Source organism: Tachysurus fulvidraco, chromosome 1 (assembly GCF_022655615.1).
Source record: "Tachysurus fulvidraco isolate hzauxx_2018 chromosome 1, HZAU_PFXX_2.0, whole genome shotgun sequence".
Classification (NCBI taxonomy): domain Eukaryota; kingdom Metazoa; phylum Chordata; class Actinopteri; order Siluriformes; family Bagridae; genus Tachysurus; species Tachysurus fulvidraco.
This window is the reverse complement of record NC_062518.1, coordinates 26349274-26367125: the sequence shown is the minus strand read 5'-3', so window position 1 is coordinate 26367125 and position 17852 is coordinate 26349274. Positions and strand designations below refer to the sequence as shown.

The 17852-nt window shown below is 38.5% G+C and overlaps 2 protein-coding genes and 1 non-coding gene across 10 annotated transcripts; 2 read left to right on the top strand and 1 right to left on the bottom strand.

Annotated features, from left to right (window-relative positions):
- The first annotated feature begins 325 nt into the window (after window positions 1-325).
- On the top strand, window positions 326-14074 carry puf60a (poly-U binding splicing factor a). Of its 7 annotated transcripts, none has more exons than XM_027169210.2 (14): window positions 326-482; window positions 2860-2965; window positions 3337-3442; window positions 3983-4078; window positions 4408-4572; window positions 4679-4750; window positions 5051-5212; window positions 5316-5408; window positions 5548-5761; window positions 6085-6275; window positions 6589-6645; window positions 9163-9271; window positions 11279-11523; window positions 12231-14074. In XM_027169210.2, the coding sequence occupies exons 4-14, from the start codon at window positions 3998-4000 to the stop codon at window positions 12528-12530; spliced, it is 1689 nt and encodes a 562-aa protein (XP_027025011.1). In that variant the 5' UTR covers window positions 326-482; window positions 2860-2965; window positions 3337-3442; window positions 3983-3997; the 3' UTR covers window positions 12531-14074. The 7 variants fall into 7 exon arrangements, with proteins under 7 accessions (XP_027025011.1, XP_027025008.1, XP_027025009.1 ...); XM_027169208.2 differs by having other exon boundaries at window positions 331-578; XM_027169207.2 differs by lacking the exon at window positions 3337-3442.
- On the top strand, window positions 4835-4969 carry LOC113657642. The gene has a single exon (XR_003444204.1). It is a non-coding gene; the product is annotated as a small nucleolar RNA SNORA57 (small nucleolar RNA).
- Window positions 14075-15289: 1215 nt separating the features above from the next.
- Window positions 15290-17609, bottom strand: LOC113657436 (cystatin-like protein). Of its 2 annotated transcripts, XM_027169214.2 has the most exons (4): window positions 17296-17609; window positions 16225-16323; window positions 15992-16072; window positions 15290-15583 (listed from the first exon to the last, which is right to left on the bottom strand). In XM_027169214.2, the coding sequence occupies exons 1-4, from the start codon at window positions 17476-17478 to the stop codon at window positions 15476-15478; spliced, it is 471 nt and encodes a 156-aa protein (XP_027025015.1). In that variant the 5' UTR covers window positions 17479-17609; the 3' UTR covers window positions 15290-15475. The 2 variants fall into 2 exon arrangements, with proteins under 2 accessions (XP_027025015.1, XP_027025016.1); XM_027169215.2 differs by lacking the exon at window positions 15992-16072 and having other exon boundaries at window positions 17296-17590.
- Window positions 17610-17852: the final 243 nt, after the last annotated feature.

Below are 17852 nucleotides of genomic sequence, written 5' to 3'. Positions count from 1 at the left end.
GCGAGTGAGCTAGCGAGTACTTTTCATATGTTAATAATTCCTACTTGGACTCTTCCCTTCAGAGGATAGAATTAGAAGAAGAGGATCAGAATTAGAATATATATTCTTCTAATTCTGATATTCTATATAAATAAATCATATATATATAATATAATATACAAATATATATATAAAATCAATGTCACTTCATGTGAAATAACAGTAATGTAATTGTTATTACAAAGTTATATATATATATATATATAATCATTTATTTATATAGAATATCAGAATCAGAATTAAGAATATATATATTCTTCTGATTCTGATCTATATATATAGTGTGATATCTCATGGTTACTCATCACATTTAGCTTCACAGATAAAATTAGTAAACTGTAAAACTACTACACGTCCACTGAGAAGGAATGGTCTAGAAACACGATGCAGCAGCAAATCGCTTTTATGGGTGAAATCTCGCGAGATTAGCGGATCAACTGTAGGTACGTGAGATCACAATCTCGCGATATTTCATAGTCTTCTTCGCCACCGTAGGCGGCCGTGTGGGACAGTGCTTCATGGCGGTAGCGGGTTTTGTGGTAAACTAACCACTTTTCTCTTGTTTTTTATTATTTATTTGTCATTGTAAGAATACGTGTTGTGTATATTCACGCACGGCTGCATTTTAGTACACTGTATGATAGTAGGGATTAAATTTCATTTAGCACGCGCGCTGCTAGCTAATCCGGCTAGCTAGCTGAGAGCGGGATTCTGGTCGAGGCCTGTTGCTGCTGAGGTGGACTAGCTTTGAATTAACCTTCCAGTTAAAGCTCGCTGTAGTCTAACAAATTATTCTCTACTCAGTTGAATATGTGTTTAATGTTACGCTTTATCCTTGATAATAAAGCTATCTGGTTGTGTTCAGTACTTTAAAGCCAGTTAAACCCCACGTATTATGTAGCTAGCTATTTGTAACGCGCCTCCATATTGTTGGATTCATGCTAACGTGCGTGCTTTTTTTTAAAAGACACCGCAATTCCGTCAAATCACACCTCCTTGCTTGGTGATTGGCTCTTTGGACAACTTAGAATCGCTCCGCCAATGGTAGTGGAGGAGGCGAGAGTCGCTTAGCCAATCATAATGGAGTGGACGAAATGGGCCGGAATACGGGTGGGAAACAAATCTTGCTAGTTCTGTTAGCTGCGCCAACTTTGTTTCACTCCTGGACTTTATTCAGTAGCTGATGTGTCTGCACAGGCTTCGTATGAACAGAACAGCATCAGTGTGATTATAGATGAGAGCCACGAAGAGATCTGAACTGGTGATAAAACACAAGACCCTACTGTAGGGGAAATGTAGGCATGTATAATTTCATCATCAAGAACAGATGAGAGGAAAGTGAGCCTTAATTTTGGGTTTAAAAGGCAATTTGCTGTCCAGACAGATACCAGAATATTTTTGTGTTGATTCTCAGTTTGTGTTCACTTAAAAGTATTTGCTTGATTTTTTCTGATTAAAATGAAATATGTAGAATTATTCGTTCATCTTACCTTTTGAATGAGTATCACAAGTGTGTAAGGATCTTTTAGTCATTGTCATAATAAGAAAATAATACATGCAGAAAAACATTACAGCCTAAAATCGCCCAGTATGTGTGACAAGAAGTTTAAAAGAAAGCAGACTTGCTTGTCAATTAGAAAAAGGTAACGTTAAAACTTTAAATGCAAATAAAACAAGGAACAGTGAACAGCAAGCAGGAGTGATTGCAGAGGCCCGGGAGTATAGTAGTGCAGTGTGAAACTGGTGGTTCTTGAGTTTAGATCTAAACAGTGAAAGGATTGATCATTCACTGAGATGTGGAGGCGAGGCATCCCAGAGTATGGGAGGAGCAGCACTAAATGAACAGCAACCCTTGGAAGACTGGACGAGTGTCTAATCAAACGTAGACCAGTATCAGAGGAACTCTCAGACGGAGAAGTTAGACTGTGTTGGATTGAGAAGTTTACACTGTATGAGGAGCATTATAGTAAACCCATGCAAAGAGCCTGGCAGATTATTTATTTATTTATTGTACTGAGAGTCAGTGCTGCGGCTGAGTTTTGAATATATAGCACTTATTAAAGAAATGTGATAGAAGACCGATAAACATTACATTTCAGAAACCTAAACATGCGGTAATGAAACCATGAATCATGGTTACAGCAGCTCAGAGGCAAGCAGGTGAAAGGTAAAACAGGGAATTTTTGGTAACAGGTGAAGTATGAAAAATAGTTTATTGATGGGTTTAAAATAACAGATGTTACAATCTGTTGATGGACATATAGACTGATACATAATGCAAGTCTTAAATCCTGTGTCTGTTGGATTCATTCATCGGGGGGACATCCGTAATTTCTGTGGCCATATGTATGCGATCATATGACTCTCTAATGTGTTTACCCCATGGCGTCCCAGTGAACACAGTGGCGCTGGAGTACAAAAAATCTGCTTGCTTTTATTTCAGTTTGGTGCAAGCTACATTTAGCACAATAATCTGAAAATATGCTATACGAGTCACATTCATTTATTGTTTTGTGTCTCAAGAAGTATAAAATCACACACAAGACGAATGTTTATGGCTCGTATCGGCAGTAGGACTTTTTTTTTTATTCGTTTATTTTTTCACACAGTGACCTCTTCATAGAAAGTCACAAATGTGTACCTTACTAGAAGGAAATAAAAAAAATTTTGGATTTTAATTATATTTTCAATGCTTTAGATGCCTTGTCTCATTTCGCTAAGAATTTTTTGTTAATTTTATTTTTTTTTTATTGTTTTTATTTAATCTGCATTCTGCTTCTCTGGAACGCAATGTATGCATGGTTTCTTTTTTTCTTCTAGATTCTGAACAGTAAATAAACTATTAGAGGGCTCCCAGGATTTTTCTTCACAAGTGACCTGCATTAGGACACCTTAGTAGAGAGCAAAGGGACGTGGAAGAGAGCAAGTAAGTGGTCCCACATTCCATCGTCATCCATATGTACATTTTTTGTAGATGTCACGAGCCTTGGAACTGGCCAGTACACGTCACTTCTACAAAGGTGTTTTGTTTTTCTTAGCTTTGCATTTTTCTTTTCTTTTTTTTTTAAAGAAATAAATATCAGGTCACGTTAACAATGTATTTAAAAGAGAAAAAAAAAATCATCAATAACATGTTGGACTTCATGATGCCCTAATTGGTTGGAGAAGTTTTCCCTGATTTTTGATGTCAGTGTTCTCAGTCTGTTGTCTCGCTACTAAGTATCTCCTGTTCTAAGTAGGTTTGTGTTTTTCTTTTCCTTTTTTATGTCGTTTCTCTCTGTGTCGTCTGTGCTGTAGAGCTTATCTCTTGACTGTACTATAATTCCAAAGCCAATGGCAGAACAAATTGGGTTCAAACCTCCTTAAGGGGGGCTCTGCATCACTGGAGTTCATTTGAGCAAAGGTACTTCAGCTTTCTTCTGTGTAGTACTGAGTCAGGCAGGACACCTTATAACACTCACTGTAGCATTCTCACTTTTAAGGGAAAGTGTCTAGCATCCTCCCCTGAACACCAGTTCTTTTGTTGAAGGGGACAAAAGTACAGTCTTTGTTTCCCTATTGAAACTTTTACGTAAGCTTAATAAGCAGAATCTCCGAGAACTGCAGTGTGTTTTGGGTTTTCTCTACCAAAATGATGAGCATAGCTCTTCAGTTTAATGTCTTTGTAGGGTTTTGTTTTGTATAGGTTTACACAACAGTATATTGAAAATGTCCTGCCCTTTTCCGAGCATGTACAGCAGCTTGAACCCCAAGAAGTGTAGGAAAAAATTTATTCACTTCCGTTAGATTTGCACTTCAGTATAAAATTGTGCTCTCATCTGAACTAAATGTTTATCTTCTTTCCCCTTCAAATTTAAGGCTGTGTTTGCTCTGAAATTAAATTGTCATAAAATTAAGGGTTATATCACACAAGCTTTGGGTCTCACAAGTCTGTTCTCCACAGGGAGGCAAGGCTCTGATGATGGAGAATGGACAGAGCACAGCCTCGAAGCTTGGCCTGCCGCCTCTCACGCCCGAACAGCAGGAGGCCCTGCAAAAGGTAACCATCTTTATACACATACTGCAGTCTAACACTCACCGCTTTGTCTCTGTAAAGCGATAATCATGTCAGCTGTATCGAGCTAACAGTTGATAATTATGGCCTCGTTCTCCATTCCTGTACTTGTTGAATGCAATTATTGGAGAAGAGAAAAGCTAGATTGATGTCTTCAGTACTAGTGTGATGTGTCTAAGTAGTATTCTCATCTGCTGGTGTGTGCTTTGGCTTTTATGTAATAATGTTGACATGCTCCACAATGAGTCATACCCAAAAACGGTTAATATGAGTCTTTGCTGATTTTGTATTGAATTTTCTTGGCTTTATCACAGGCAAAGAAGTATGCCATGGAGCAGAGCATCAAGAGTGTGCTGGTCAAACAGAGCCTTGCTCAGCAGCAACCGATTAACAACCTCCAGGTACCTGTAGATAACTTGGATGGCTTTTGGACACACCTCCTTGTATCTGCATGCAGTTTCGGAGAGATGGCTGCAAATGTGATTGATTAAAATAATCATTTTTTGTATATTAAGTGAAAGATTTGAGAAGCATTCAGAAATTTTAATCCAGATAAATCATTGTAAATCTCTCACTTTACTCCAGATACCCAATTCCATACAGATGGCCTCACTGACCATGGCTGGCTTCGGTGACTCGCTTTCACCCTTACAGTCGGTAAGCAACAGCAAATAGCTTAGACTTTTTCAGGCTTTGTAAACAGATATGAACTATTAATAAGGCAATAGCATGCATGGTCTTCCTCTATTTCTTGGCATACATGTAGTTGCTCAGTACTCATGTTTGTGATGTCAGGAGGTAAAGCAGGGCAAGTGCTATGTCTTCTGTGCCAGTATGTTCAGAGTATGCTGGTCCTATCTGCAATCACAAAGAGTTCATGCTTTTATTTGTAATTTTTAATAAATGGGTTTTATTTGATCTTTTGAAGTAGACTGAGGTCTAAGTTTTTCATTTCAGGTTGCAGCACAGCGGCAGCGAGCGCTTGCCATAATGTGCCGTGTTTACGTAGGCTCAATCTACTACGAGCTTGGAGAGGATACCATTAGACAAGCATTCGCTCCTTTCGGGCCAATCAAGAGCATTGACATGTCCTGGGACTCGGTTACACTAAAGCACAAGGCATGAAAGTTTCCATGTTCATTGTCAGTCAGTCAAACCTGTACATACCTTTTTTCCAAGAGTCTGACTAGATGATGTCCATCCCTTTTCTCCCTCTCTACAGGGTTTCGCATTTGTAGAGTATGAGGTACCGGAGGCAGCACAGCTGGCATTAGAGCAGATGAATTCGGTCATGTTAGGGGGGAGAAACATTAAAGTAAGTCTCTCTTTTCTTTATATAACAAATCAGGTTAAATTGTAGAAAGATTTTTAATGTCAATCTGCTGAGATTAGAATAATTACAATAGATAAATATCAGATGTGTTTTTTTTATTTGTTTTAATGTATCCTCAAAGGTTGGACGACCTAGCAACATTGGTCAGGCTCAGCCGATCATAGACCAGTTAGCCGAAGAAGCCCGCGCCTTTAACAGAATCTACGTAGCTTCTGTGCACCCTGACCTGTCAGATGACGACATCAAGAGCGTCTTCGAGGCCTTTGGGAGAATCAAGTCCTGTATGCTGGCACGGGAGCCCACGACAGGAAAACACAAGGGCTACGGCTTCATAGGTGAGAGCGAGGCCTCCGTTTGTGTTCGGTTGAAAATACTGTGTATGCGGCCGAGAGCGGTCAGTCATAGCGGAATGCTATTCTCTACATATGTCTCGCAGGGGATAGAGGAGGGGTGGGGGCAGGTTCCTCACATGCTTTCATAGTAAGTTTTTGTTTTTTTGTTGTTGTCGTTATTTTCCTTAGGCTCAGTTGCGGACAATTTGCCATAAGTGCCCTCTGGTAATTACACAGTAAATGACACAGTGCTCTGCCAGAAGATTTAAGTTGAACATTTCTCTCAGACCTGTTGAGTCTTATATTATTGTTCCCTTTTTCTCTAGAGTATGACAAGGCCCAGTCAGCGCAGGACGCAGTGTCCTCTATGAACCTGTTTGATTTGGGTGGTCAATATCTACGTGTGGGCAAGGCAGTCACCCCGCCCATCCCAATGCTGGCGCCCACCGCACCGGGGGGCCTTCCCCCTGCTGCTGCTGTAGCTGCTGCTGCAGCAACTGCCAAAATCACCGCCCAGGTGAGCCCCTTTTTGCCTTTTTTATCATCTATTGTTAGTCAGGAGAGAGAGAGTGTGTGTGCGCGTGTGTGAGTGTGTGTGAGATCAGCTGCTTCCATTTGGCTCTAAAATGGTTCCTTGATTAAAATAAGGCAGCCTGAAATTTTATTTTTTTTAAATGGGCTTATAAGGCTAGTGGAGATACATAGTGCTGTATGTAAGGGCTTGCTTTAAGTCAGTTTAGGTTTTGACTGGCATGAAGACAGCATTACTTATATGAGACCGAGCTTTTTACATGCAGAAAGATAACATAGCGTGTAAACTCCAAAAACAGATGGCATGGAATCTTTCCACTCCGGAGAATCGGACAGAAGACTTCCTCAACTGTCTGGTAAATCCTTCAGGCAATTCTGTTCCAAGCACGCTGGTGCTTTTTTGTTTTGTGTAGATTTATAAGTGTGCGGAGAGACTTGTCTTCAGGACCTCCTAGTAATGCTGGTAATCATTTGTGCCATAGATGTCTGAAGAGAATGTTAATTTAACAGCCATGTAAATTCAGGATGCTGATTGGGCAGCTGTAGTTTCAGGTGACTGAAGGTCCCAGGCAGCCCACACTGCTAAAATATAAAAGGCAGCATTATGCCTCATATTCATCTGGGTGCCTCGGGCCTTGAGTTATTACCTGCATCTCTTATTTCAGTTTGCTAAATATAGATATGCATGTGTTTAGGCCTAATTAACACCTTAAGTGGATGTATTAGGAAATCCACTTAATCTGTACTTTTCATAAATCATCATTTAAATATCGAGGTTGACTTTTTATGCTTTACAAGTTAATTGTTTTGCATTTCCATTTTTGGATCGTCAGTCCATTTTATAACATGTAAACCTACCCAGTCTATGCTACAGCACAAATCATTGACCTATAGACATCTTTTTTTAAAAACACTTTACCCAGCTAGTTTAACCTATAATCTGTCATATGTTGTCATACTTGTCATATTTATATACACAACTGTTTACTATACAAATAAAATAACATTAGCTGTAATAATGTATAATAGTTAAAATGATTACTAGTTTTAAATCTTGCAAATTAGTTTAGCTCTTTTGTCTTGTCATGATGTTCTGTATGTCCTGGCTTGGGCCTGATTGCATTGAATCTACAGGCAGTAGTTGTTAAATATCTTTGTTAGAAATCTTAAACTGTTTAGTTATCTTTGAAAATGCCAAACCATTTGCTGCAGGATGCTCTGTTGGCTTCTCATTTTAAATTAAAAATAAAAAATACATCATTAGGCCATCCTTAAAAATATTTTTGTTTGCCGTAATTCGACCGACCCTGTGAATTTAGGACCAACTTGCCGGTTGTAAATTTGCATTAAGACCGACCTCTTTTTTTTTTAACTCTTCAGTAAACAAAACGTTCACGGTTACCGTTCAAAGTCATACGGGTTCGAGCACCATAATACATCTAAATAATTAATTAAAACAGCTTGACACCGCTTTAACTTGGCACGAAGTTCTGGAAAAACTGCCCAGCATCAATGATGTTTGCAATGATGCGCCCGAAGGCACGGGTTGAAGACCCAGTCAGTGACGTCACGATATGATAATTTGTTTAAAGTCATACCTACGCAATCACATCACCAAAAATTTTCTTTTTTTTTTTTTTTTTTTTTTTTTTTTTTTTACTGTTACTGCAAACCAAAATATTTTTAAGGATGGCCCTATATAATATTCTGCTAGAAATGTGCAAGTCTGGCCTTTTGGAGAAATGATGAGGCTCGGCACACTGCTGGATTTGTCTAATCACAAGTAATTGCAAAAGAGTATTTTTGTGAATCCCAAGTGATCTACAATAGGAGCTAGAGACTTGGATCTTACTAGAAAATTTCACGTGAGAGTCAGGAATCTTCCTTTGGTGATGCAAATAAAATGTATATAAGATTTGTTTTACCTGCTGCATCACCGGAGAGCTTGTCCCAATTATATTATATACAGAGTCCGCTTTCCAATAGATCTGACAAAATGTCAAACATTTGTAGAAAATGTAATGTGCATCACAATATATAGGCTAACGGAACAAGACATTTTGTTAACGAAAGGTAATGAAAACAAAGTTTCTACTAAAATCCAAAACGTACATTTACATTTTACAAGTTTAAAACTGTAAAATGTAACTTATAAGTACCCTCTTATCAGCCGTTTCCACATTTTCGCACAGTGGGATTTTAACATCTGAGACCACAATGAACTAGATCTTTGACTATTTTTCTTTTTTTTTTTTTTAACTGCAAGTAATTATTTTATTTATTATATTTGTATTTATTTTTGTTTGTTTAAAGTCTGCATGACATCTAATGTAACTTTAAAAATAAGCAAATTTGTGATCTTAACAAATGTCAGATTTTCTTCTGCCTAAGCAATAACTCTTATAAGCTACACATCAGTGGATATGGCTAAACACGGATAATCAGATTTTACACAAATCCTGTCATTAAATACTATACCAAAACACTAAGAACCTGAACTTCATGTAAATATATACGTATGTTTCTTACGAGTTGCTCTGAATTAATTAAGAAAAGAATGCAAAACAAACACTAGTGGTCTCAGACTTTTAGACTACACTGTGTATGTATATGCACATATATATAAAACTATCGCTCTTTAGTCAGCCAGTTAAGACTTCTGCAGCTTTTGGCTTCCTTGATAACGTTTATAATGATCTGGAAGAAAGGTCCTTTTTTTTAATGCCGTTTTATATGCAGCAGGCCCAGGTCTTGTCCATGTGAGTCTTTGTCCTTTCTTTGTCCTGTCTCGTCCTGTCTTGTCCGTACCCTGTATGTACTGGTTAACGGGCGCTGTCTGGGCGGTGTTCCTATATGTCCCCCTCTTGTTCCAGGAAGCGGTGGCTGGTGCATCAATCCTAGGGGCAATGACGGCCGGCTCTGTGAACCTGCCACAGATCCCCCAGGCCGTTATGGCAGCCCAAGCCCCAGGGGTCATCACAGGTAGGCCAGGGTCTCATGATTCTCCTGGCTTGACACATGGTAGAAGCTTAATCGTGCTTCTAGCATTGTCACCTAATGTGTCTCACATCTAGCATGTGCATGGAGTCCCAGCATGATGCTTACGTGGTTGGTGTATGAATGGGGTCCGACAATTAATCAGCTGCAAAGTGGGAAAACTGATTATTGTTTAATTTCTTTGAAGAAACAATGGTAATGTTTAGGCATACACTGTACAGCTTTAAATCTCCTAGTACTTCCTGATGAGTCACACTGCAGGTTTTAACCGCTCAGCATATAATTTATACATTTATATTGTACAAAATTCCATGTGGGAGTTAACACTGTATACGTGAGACGAACCTTATTCTGCTGGTCTAAAAAGTTTCTGATCTTTGCTCTAGTTTATCTAAAAGGGAAGCGTGCTCATGCTGAACACAACGACGATACAGTTACTTGCATTCACAGTTATGAGGAGTGTAGTCATATCTTCTGTGTGTAGTTTTTCAATAATGCCAGTGTATGCTAGGACTAATTGTTACAGCTCTGCTAACGTGACCTCGATCCGCTTTATTCATAACTCGTTCTCTATTTTGTACCATTTTATTACTAGTGTCAGGACGGGTGGATGATATTTTTTTCCTGACTTCCTGAGAAATAGTTCATTGAGGTAGCTAGGTCTGTCCTTTTCTTACATCGCCAAAAAAATCTCTTATTCCAGCAACTTAATCCAGGGGTGTTTGGCTAACTAATCCCCCATTTCCACCTCTTGCAGAGCATGAAAAAAAAGAATGAAATGAAAACAAAGAACGTTATCTGAATGTTGAAGGAAATTGTATTGTGTATGCCTAACATTATGCGTTTTAAAAGCTGTGGACTCTTGTTGACCCTGGAATTGTCTGCATGAATGGTTATTTTATTTTATTTTATTTTATTTATTTATTTTAAACTCTTAGCCAATCATGCAGACTTGCATATAATTCCAATCATTTTATTTAATCCTTGTTGTACAAACTGTGTAACTGGTTGTGATTATCTTTACTGTCGTATTTTAATTCGTGAGCAGTAATCTCATGAATTGTAGCTTTTGTTATTGAATTTCATGCTCACCTTGTTTTGTACAGTTACATTTGTTGTCCTTTTACGTTCTGTTAAAACATGCCAGGCTTATAGCTTGTGTTCAAACCACTCTCTTCCCCAGGTTTCTTTAGTTTTCTACACAATTACATAGTTGAATAAGGTCTGTCATAGGACCTATCCACTAATAGATTCTGTTTTATTTTCTCTTCTCTCTCTCTCTCTGTCTCTCTATCTCTCTCACGTTCTTTCTCTCTCTCTTTATTTTTTTTTTCTTTCTCTCTGTCTCTATATTCCCTTCCCTGTCTTTACTCTCCACAATCCACAATCACCCTGACCGTGGCCTCTTATTCCCCCCACCAACCAAGTGTGAAGAGGATTGTTTCTAGCCCCTCCCCTCATAATCAAATCTCTCATTCTCATTGGCCAGTGAGTGCTGTATATTTTATGGAGTTGATCTGGGTAATATTTCAACTGAACTGACTGACATGAGGGAGGGGAAAGAGCCCTTACAGGGATGTGAAGTTCATCTGTCCATAAGGAGGAAGACTGGCCCCATTTTGTCCACCTTTTTCTTCATTTGAAAATCTACATTCGATGTCCTTCTATTGCAGTATTATTTTATGTATTTACCTGCTTGCTGATAGTTAGCAAATGTATTCAGAGAAAAGTAGCTAGTTCTAAGTATGTCACTAGCTGTTTTTCCTTTTTTGACCTTTCATTTTAATCTTGTTTTAATGATTTTCTAAAACAGTGTAAAAATGTAAAGGATATATTTTTAGTCAGATTGTGGTTTGTCTGTTTTGGGGGCACTTGGGCCTTAAATAAATCCCTTATTTGTACACACACTATTTAGTGGGTTTTATAGTCTTCTGTGGCCCTGTTTGTACTTGGTGTCTATAGCAAATGTTCTGACTTCTCCTTTCTGTGCAGGTGTGACACCAGCACGCCCTGTAATACCCCAAGTGGGCCTGGTGAACCCTGTCCTGGCCTCTCCGCCGGTGATCTCTGCCGCTGTGGCTGCCGCACAGGAGGCCAAAGAGAAGAAAGATAAGGAAGAGGAGGAAGCAGCCCTAGACGGGACAGGCCAGGAGATGCTCAGTGAACAGGAGCACATGAGCATCTCGGGCAGCAGTGCCAGACACATGGTCATGCAGAAACTGCTGAGGAAGCAAGAGGTGAGATTTAGGGCTTTAGATCTTGTTGAATCCTTGTCCGATGTTGTCCGCAAAGGGCCAGCGTGGGCATTGTATTTTATTCAGCACACTTGCTAGTCACGTTCAGCATGCTCAAGTCGGCTCCCTTCATATTCTTTTTTTGGAGCAAACAATACATCATATCATCTTTGATATTAAACCGAGCACAGGGAGTTCACTGCTAGCAGCACATGGCAGCAACCTGCATAAACAGAGTGAAATAAAATGTTCCATGATGTCCCTGATTGATTAATATAAAGTCAATTACTTATTGTTACCAGCACTGATATGGGATTGTAATTGAATCTACTCTTCAAGCTTTGCTTATATTGAGAATATTAACACATGAAAGTGTGTGTATGTATTGTATATGAAAGTGCCTAGTTTCCAGATCCATTTTCCCAGAGGCACCCTGCTGATGGAGCAGCAGTAATGAAATTAATTGCGTTAAGCAGTCCTCTCACACAACCATAACATGTCATTTTTAGCTGAAGACGACGTCCGTCAAGTTTTCCAAATCTCCACCTGTGTACTGCAGTTGCATTGGAAAGTGTTTTTTGATGCACAGATGTTATGAATCTATTAGTGCAAATTATTTGAACAATTGGAATGGGTTCTGTAACCCATTCATTTCTGTAATGACTAACAGCATGCCATTGTCATAAAACACTGCTTCTCTTCACCCACAGTCAACAGTTATGGTGCTCAGGAACATGGTAGGCCCCGAAGACATAGACGATGACCTGGAAGGTGAGGTAACTGAAGAATGTGGAAAGTTTGGTGCTGTCAACAGAGTGATTATTTACCAGGAGAAGCAGGGGGAGGAGGAGGATGCAGAGGTCATCGTTAAGATATTTGTGGAGTTTTCAGCAGCATCCGAGATGAACAAGGCCATACAGGCGCTTAACAACCGCTGGTTTGGAGGTCGGAAAGTCGCTGCTGAGGTTTACGACCAGGAGCGGTTTGACAACAGTGATCTCTCGGCATAGACTGGAAAAAAATAATCCAACCCCTTCTACAGTGACCTGCTCTCTTGTGTCTCTCACACACTTACTGATACCGCTGCTGACCACTATTCCCAGTGGTGCAGGCCCCACTTTTTAACCTGTAATTATTTTTTATTGATGTTGATATTAATATTATTGCAGATCCAGTTTGGGGACAAACGCAAACACTCATGGAATTTTTTTTTAATTTTTTTTTTTTTTAATCACTGTTGTGTACTGTGAAGGACTGGAAATGTTTTTGTATTGGTTATGTTTCCCCATCAGTTATAGTTTGGATTAGGTTGCAGGTTTTTTTTTTTGTTTTGTTTTTTGTTTTGTTTTTTATTCCAAAATATACTTTTTTCAGAAGATTCATTATCTTGTTATAACTTTCGGTTCTGAATGTCCAGAAAATAAATTCTTCAAACATGACACCTTCTGTGTTGATTGACCATCACTTGGCTCAATAACCAAACACTGATTTAGTGGTGTTGAATGTGGTGTCAAATCTTAGTTTGTCACTTTTTTTTTTCCTTTTTCCAATTAGCGTTTTGACTAAGAGGAATAATCCACAATCAAGTCATCCTGCAACAACTAATCAATAATAGTCAACAAAGAATTTCATTGATTAGTTAGTTGATTATTATCAATGATTAGTTGAACTGTGTTATGAAGCATGCTATGGCAAAACCTCTATGAAAATGGTGTGTTTACATGATGACTTGATCTCGGAGAAGCTATTTTTGCTCCTCATCAATCTAGGAATGCTTAAACAACTTTAGAGGTTTTATTGCTAAAAGAAATTTAAATTTATCATTCTACAGTGAGAAGGATTGTGTTCAAGTTATGAGCCTTCGAGGTAGTTGCCTGGTTTCTCAGGAGTGGCCAAGTTCAGACTGTTTAATGCACAGAGATCAGACCCAAGAGCTTCATCGTGTGACCTGCATGCTTTTGTTAACTCTTTGAATGTTTGTGTTCATGATTGACACAGTCAGAAAAAGGTACAACACGCAGCTTCCGTGGAAGGGTGGCTAGGAAAAGGGCCTTATCTCCAAAAAGAATAAGACCGCATGATTAAGTGTTGTGATAATGCCTCTAAATAAACCATTAAAGGTTTGGATCTGTATCCTTTGGAGGCCAAGCGGTAGCTGACAATCATTATACCTGCTGCTTAGCATGAAGGGATAATGATTTGGACATGTTTTACAACCACATAACTTTGCACAATTAGTTATTGAGATAATGAACAAATCCACTTTATATATGAGAATTTTTTTTTAGAGACAAATCTGCAACAGGACAATGATAACAGTCACACCAGGAGGAGACAAAAAAATGTGTTGTAATAGCCAAGTTAATGTGAGTTCTGTACATAAATGATTCCCTTCGAACATCAGTAATCCAAGCAATGCTGTGAAGAAGATTGGGCCAGAAGTTCTTCACAACACATTGAATTATTGAGTGTACTGATTTTTTAATTTTTTTTCCTACCTGGCTTTTGAATTTTGTTCTTTTTGTGGGGAATAAAAACATTTGTTATCACCTGAGGTTGTGTTTATAGAAGTTGGTAAGGACTACACAATTGTTATTTTGGCTCTGATGGATAAAAATGTAGAATGGAAGGATGGTTTAATGGTTTTTTTTTTGTTTTTTTATAAATCACATTACTTTGATATAAATGGTGAAACCACTAAGATGTTCTATACATGTGAAAATTACACACTACATTTGAACATTGTATACATTAATCAATAATGCTTCTTCCTGACATAAATATGTACCGTCTTTTACTAACTGGGGTGGACGGGAAACAGGCTCCTGTGACTGGCCGTATCCGGCTTCGGTCTGCACTCCTGAAGGAAATGGTGTGAGGGTAATGTAGAAAATGGCATTTTCTTTTAGTTTGTGATTGACTCTGAGCCATTAGCTAGATTCATCTGTGCTGCCGTTCCAGTTCAGTTTTAAATCGAACTGCATTATTATTAGCTTTATCAGGTCCTTGTTAGCATCTGAACGTCAAAATGTTCAAGGTAAACCTGTGCTTCAAGAGTATTCAACTAACTTTTTGGCAGTTCAGCTACACAGAATTCCTTGTTCACAAAATGTTCACATGAATGGAAACAACTGTTTAGCTTTTTGTGATTCATTGCTTTAAATAAGACATTAGTTTGTCCAAGTGTGTGTTTTAGTGCATCACATTATCACTTTAGACCAGCACTACAGACGTGTTTTCAGCGTTAATTGGAGGGTGCGTTATGTTGACCAGAAATCAGATTGATTTCCTGTGTGTGGAGGGAAAACATACTTCACCTATTTCTTGTAGAAAGTTTTTTTTTTTTTTTTTTTTTTGAGGTTTTTTTGGTCTCTCAGCAGCAGGAGTTTAGAACAAAGACCTGCTCAACAACAATCAACAATTATATAAAATCTGCCCTATAGCTTGATTCACATCTGAACACCAAATGCATGAATGTAAACTGAACACTGGTTTTAAATGATGGCTTGTTACTAAGAAATATAACCTGATTTTTTTTTTTGTCCGATAGCAGATATTTGGAGGACAGAAGTTACACTTTAACATTAGGGTCAAATTGTATCTTGTACTTTGACTTTATCTAGGCTCGGGACCGGCATCGAGAGTTAAGCTGTCAGTGGCTGGGTTGGATCTTTGCCTGAGAATTGAACCTGGATCCTTCTGCTGGATCACATGGGGAACTAAAGGCTGTGATTAACTGTTGAAATAAAATAAAACTGACAGATTTGTGTAGCGTGTACAGATGTTTGTAATTACTTTGCTTTTGCCACATTTGTTTACACAATGAACTGTAAATCGTTAACATTATAAATGAGTTTGAGTATTTGACCACATAAACAATTATATAATGTTATCATATCAATCATACATATACAGTATATATATGTAGAATTTTGCTGTTGTGATTTCTGCGGCTTCACATACACCCAGTACATCTGCCCATCTTCTGATCATCCTTCAGAAGAAGTGTGTTACCTCCAGTAAAATTTTCCCTACATGTACTACGAACATCATCACGTCTTTTCTGTAAAAGAAAAAATATTCTAGTGTAATTAGTGCAGCCAGTACAGATGATGTCGTTAGGTCGGCTGTGGTGTGCAGAGGTGGGAGTAAGTCACGCTTGTGCAAGTCACAAGTAAGTCTCAGGTCATGAATGTCAAGTCGAGTCTTTTTTAATATCTGTCAAGCAAATCTCAAATTTGCGACTTAAGTCTGACTCGAGTCAAGTCGAGTCCCCCATGTCTGAATCATTTAACTCAAGTCCGAGTCAAGTCTCAAGTCATGAATGTCAATTTGAGACTTTTTTTAGTATTTGTCAAGCAAATCTCAAATTGTCGACTTAAATCTGACTCGAGTCAAGTCTTATGACTTGAGTCCCCCATCTCTGGTGGTGTGTATTTCTAGTTGCTCTTATGTTATATTTGTGACTTACATTTTTGACATCTACAAATTTGGCGCAATCAAGCAGCTCTTGATTATCTTTTTTCTTACACAAAAGGCAGTCAATCACGTACTGTGTAAAAACAAAAGGAAAGACTTTGTAATGTTACAAAATATCCACAGCTGCAGCGTATCTATTGTTATTAAATATGTTAATGTAACATGGGATTTGCATTTGGAGATATATATAAAGTTAAGGTTTATAAGGATACGTATAATACATACCAACAGCTTTTGTGGAACACATTCGTCTGTGCTGCGAGTATTCTTCTTACACTCCTTGACTATCAGTTTGAGATTTACATTGTAGATGCTGTTCATTAACTGTGAAAAAGAGGAAAAGCTAGCCACATTAGTACACATTTTCAAAATACTGATTTGAAGTAAAGGTGGAAGTAGGTTTAACTCCAAGGTTGTGGGTTCGAATCTCGGGCCGGCCACGACTGAGGTGCCCTTGAGCAAGGCACCGAACCACACACCCCGTGAGTGGTTTTTAGCTGTTTACTTTCAGATTTGAAGCTGATCTGCCATGACGAACACAGGTCGAACGTACCCATAACTAATTAGATGAAAATGTCAACATTAACTATGTCTATACTTAATGATACCAATTTAACTTGCTGCTTTCTGGTTTAATTGAATAGATTCAATCCTTAACAAAATCTACTGATAAAACAAGAAACCAAGAATCAAACTATTCATTTTACAGAAAAGCAAAACCTACAGAATATTTTAGTATTCTAAGCAGGGGCGGTTCTAGCCCTTTTTTAGGGTGGCTTCAGCCCCCTGTCTGTAATCTCAGCCACCATAAAACTATGAGTATAATTTTTACTTTCATAAATAAACAATAAAAATTACGTTAAAATGCAGGACATGTCGTCGATGGGAAAGGAGATTATTTATCAGTTTGATCCAAAAGCGATTTTTTATTTACTTTGCTTTTACACGCGTGTGTTGTAGTCTTTCAAAAGTGCGTCTTCAGCTGTCTGCTTTATCTGAACGGAGAAGCACAGGTACGCGCAGCGTGCACGCGCAGTCAGAGCTGGAGGCGTTTATATATAACGTTAATCGGCGGAAAGACGCAAAGACGGCAACCAAAAGCAGTGAAATTTTACTATTCTTTAAAGTAAAGCAACTACAATATATCACTAATAATAACAAATACATATGTGCTTATGTTCTTGTTGCCCTGAAAATAATTGAATATTTGTTCATAGTTTTTGGTAAATTTGGAAAGACCACTTTTTTCTCCCAGGTGCCTGAGCATTACAACCCTGTTGCCTGAGCTTTACTTACCCTCGGTTCTCCTATGATTGAATGAAAAGCAACATGATGATCTTTATACGTATCTCTCACATTTATCAGCGCTTTGTCAATGTGTACTTGTAATTCCTTAGGAAAATGTGTAGTGTCAGATGTCTTCGCAGATACCAGCAGAATCAGGGCTGCCAGCAGCACGACTTTTAGTGCGCCATCCATGCTGTGCAGGACAAATGAGCTGTGTGTGTCTCGGAGCACGTCTTATCTCTGAACTCGGGGAAAGCTTGCACAAACGCAAACACACGTTGCACTCCGACTGTGATGGGCGGTTTGACTATAGTCTCAGCCCTTAGCTACACTCAGAGGGTAGTTTAAAAGACAAAGGGTCAAACCGATTTCAACCTGAGAATATTCATGGGGGAAAACTCATTTACTTTTTAAAGGATTTATCAGAATTTTTTAAAATCATGTTAAGATACAAAAGTGGAAGCATTGAAATTTACTTACAGGGAAAAGTACAAAGAGAATCAAAGCACATAATAACGACGATCTTGACGATTTTTGATGGTTCGGCATCAGCAAGGAACCACAAA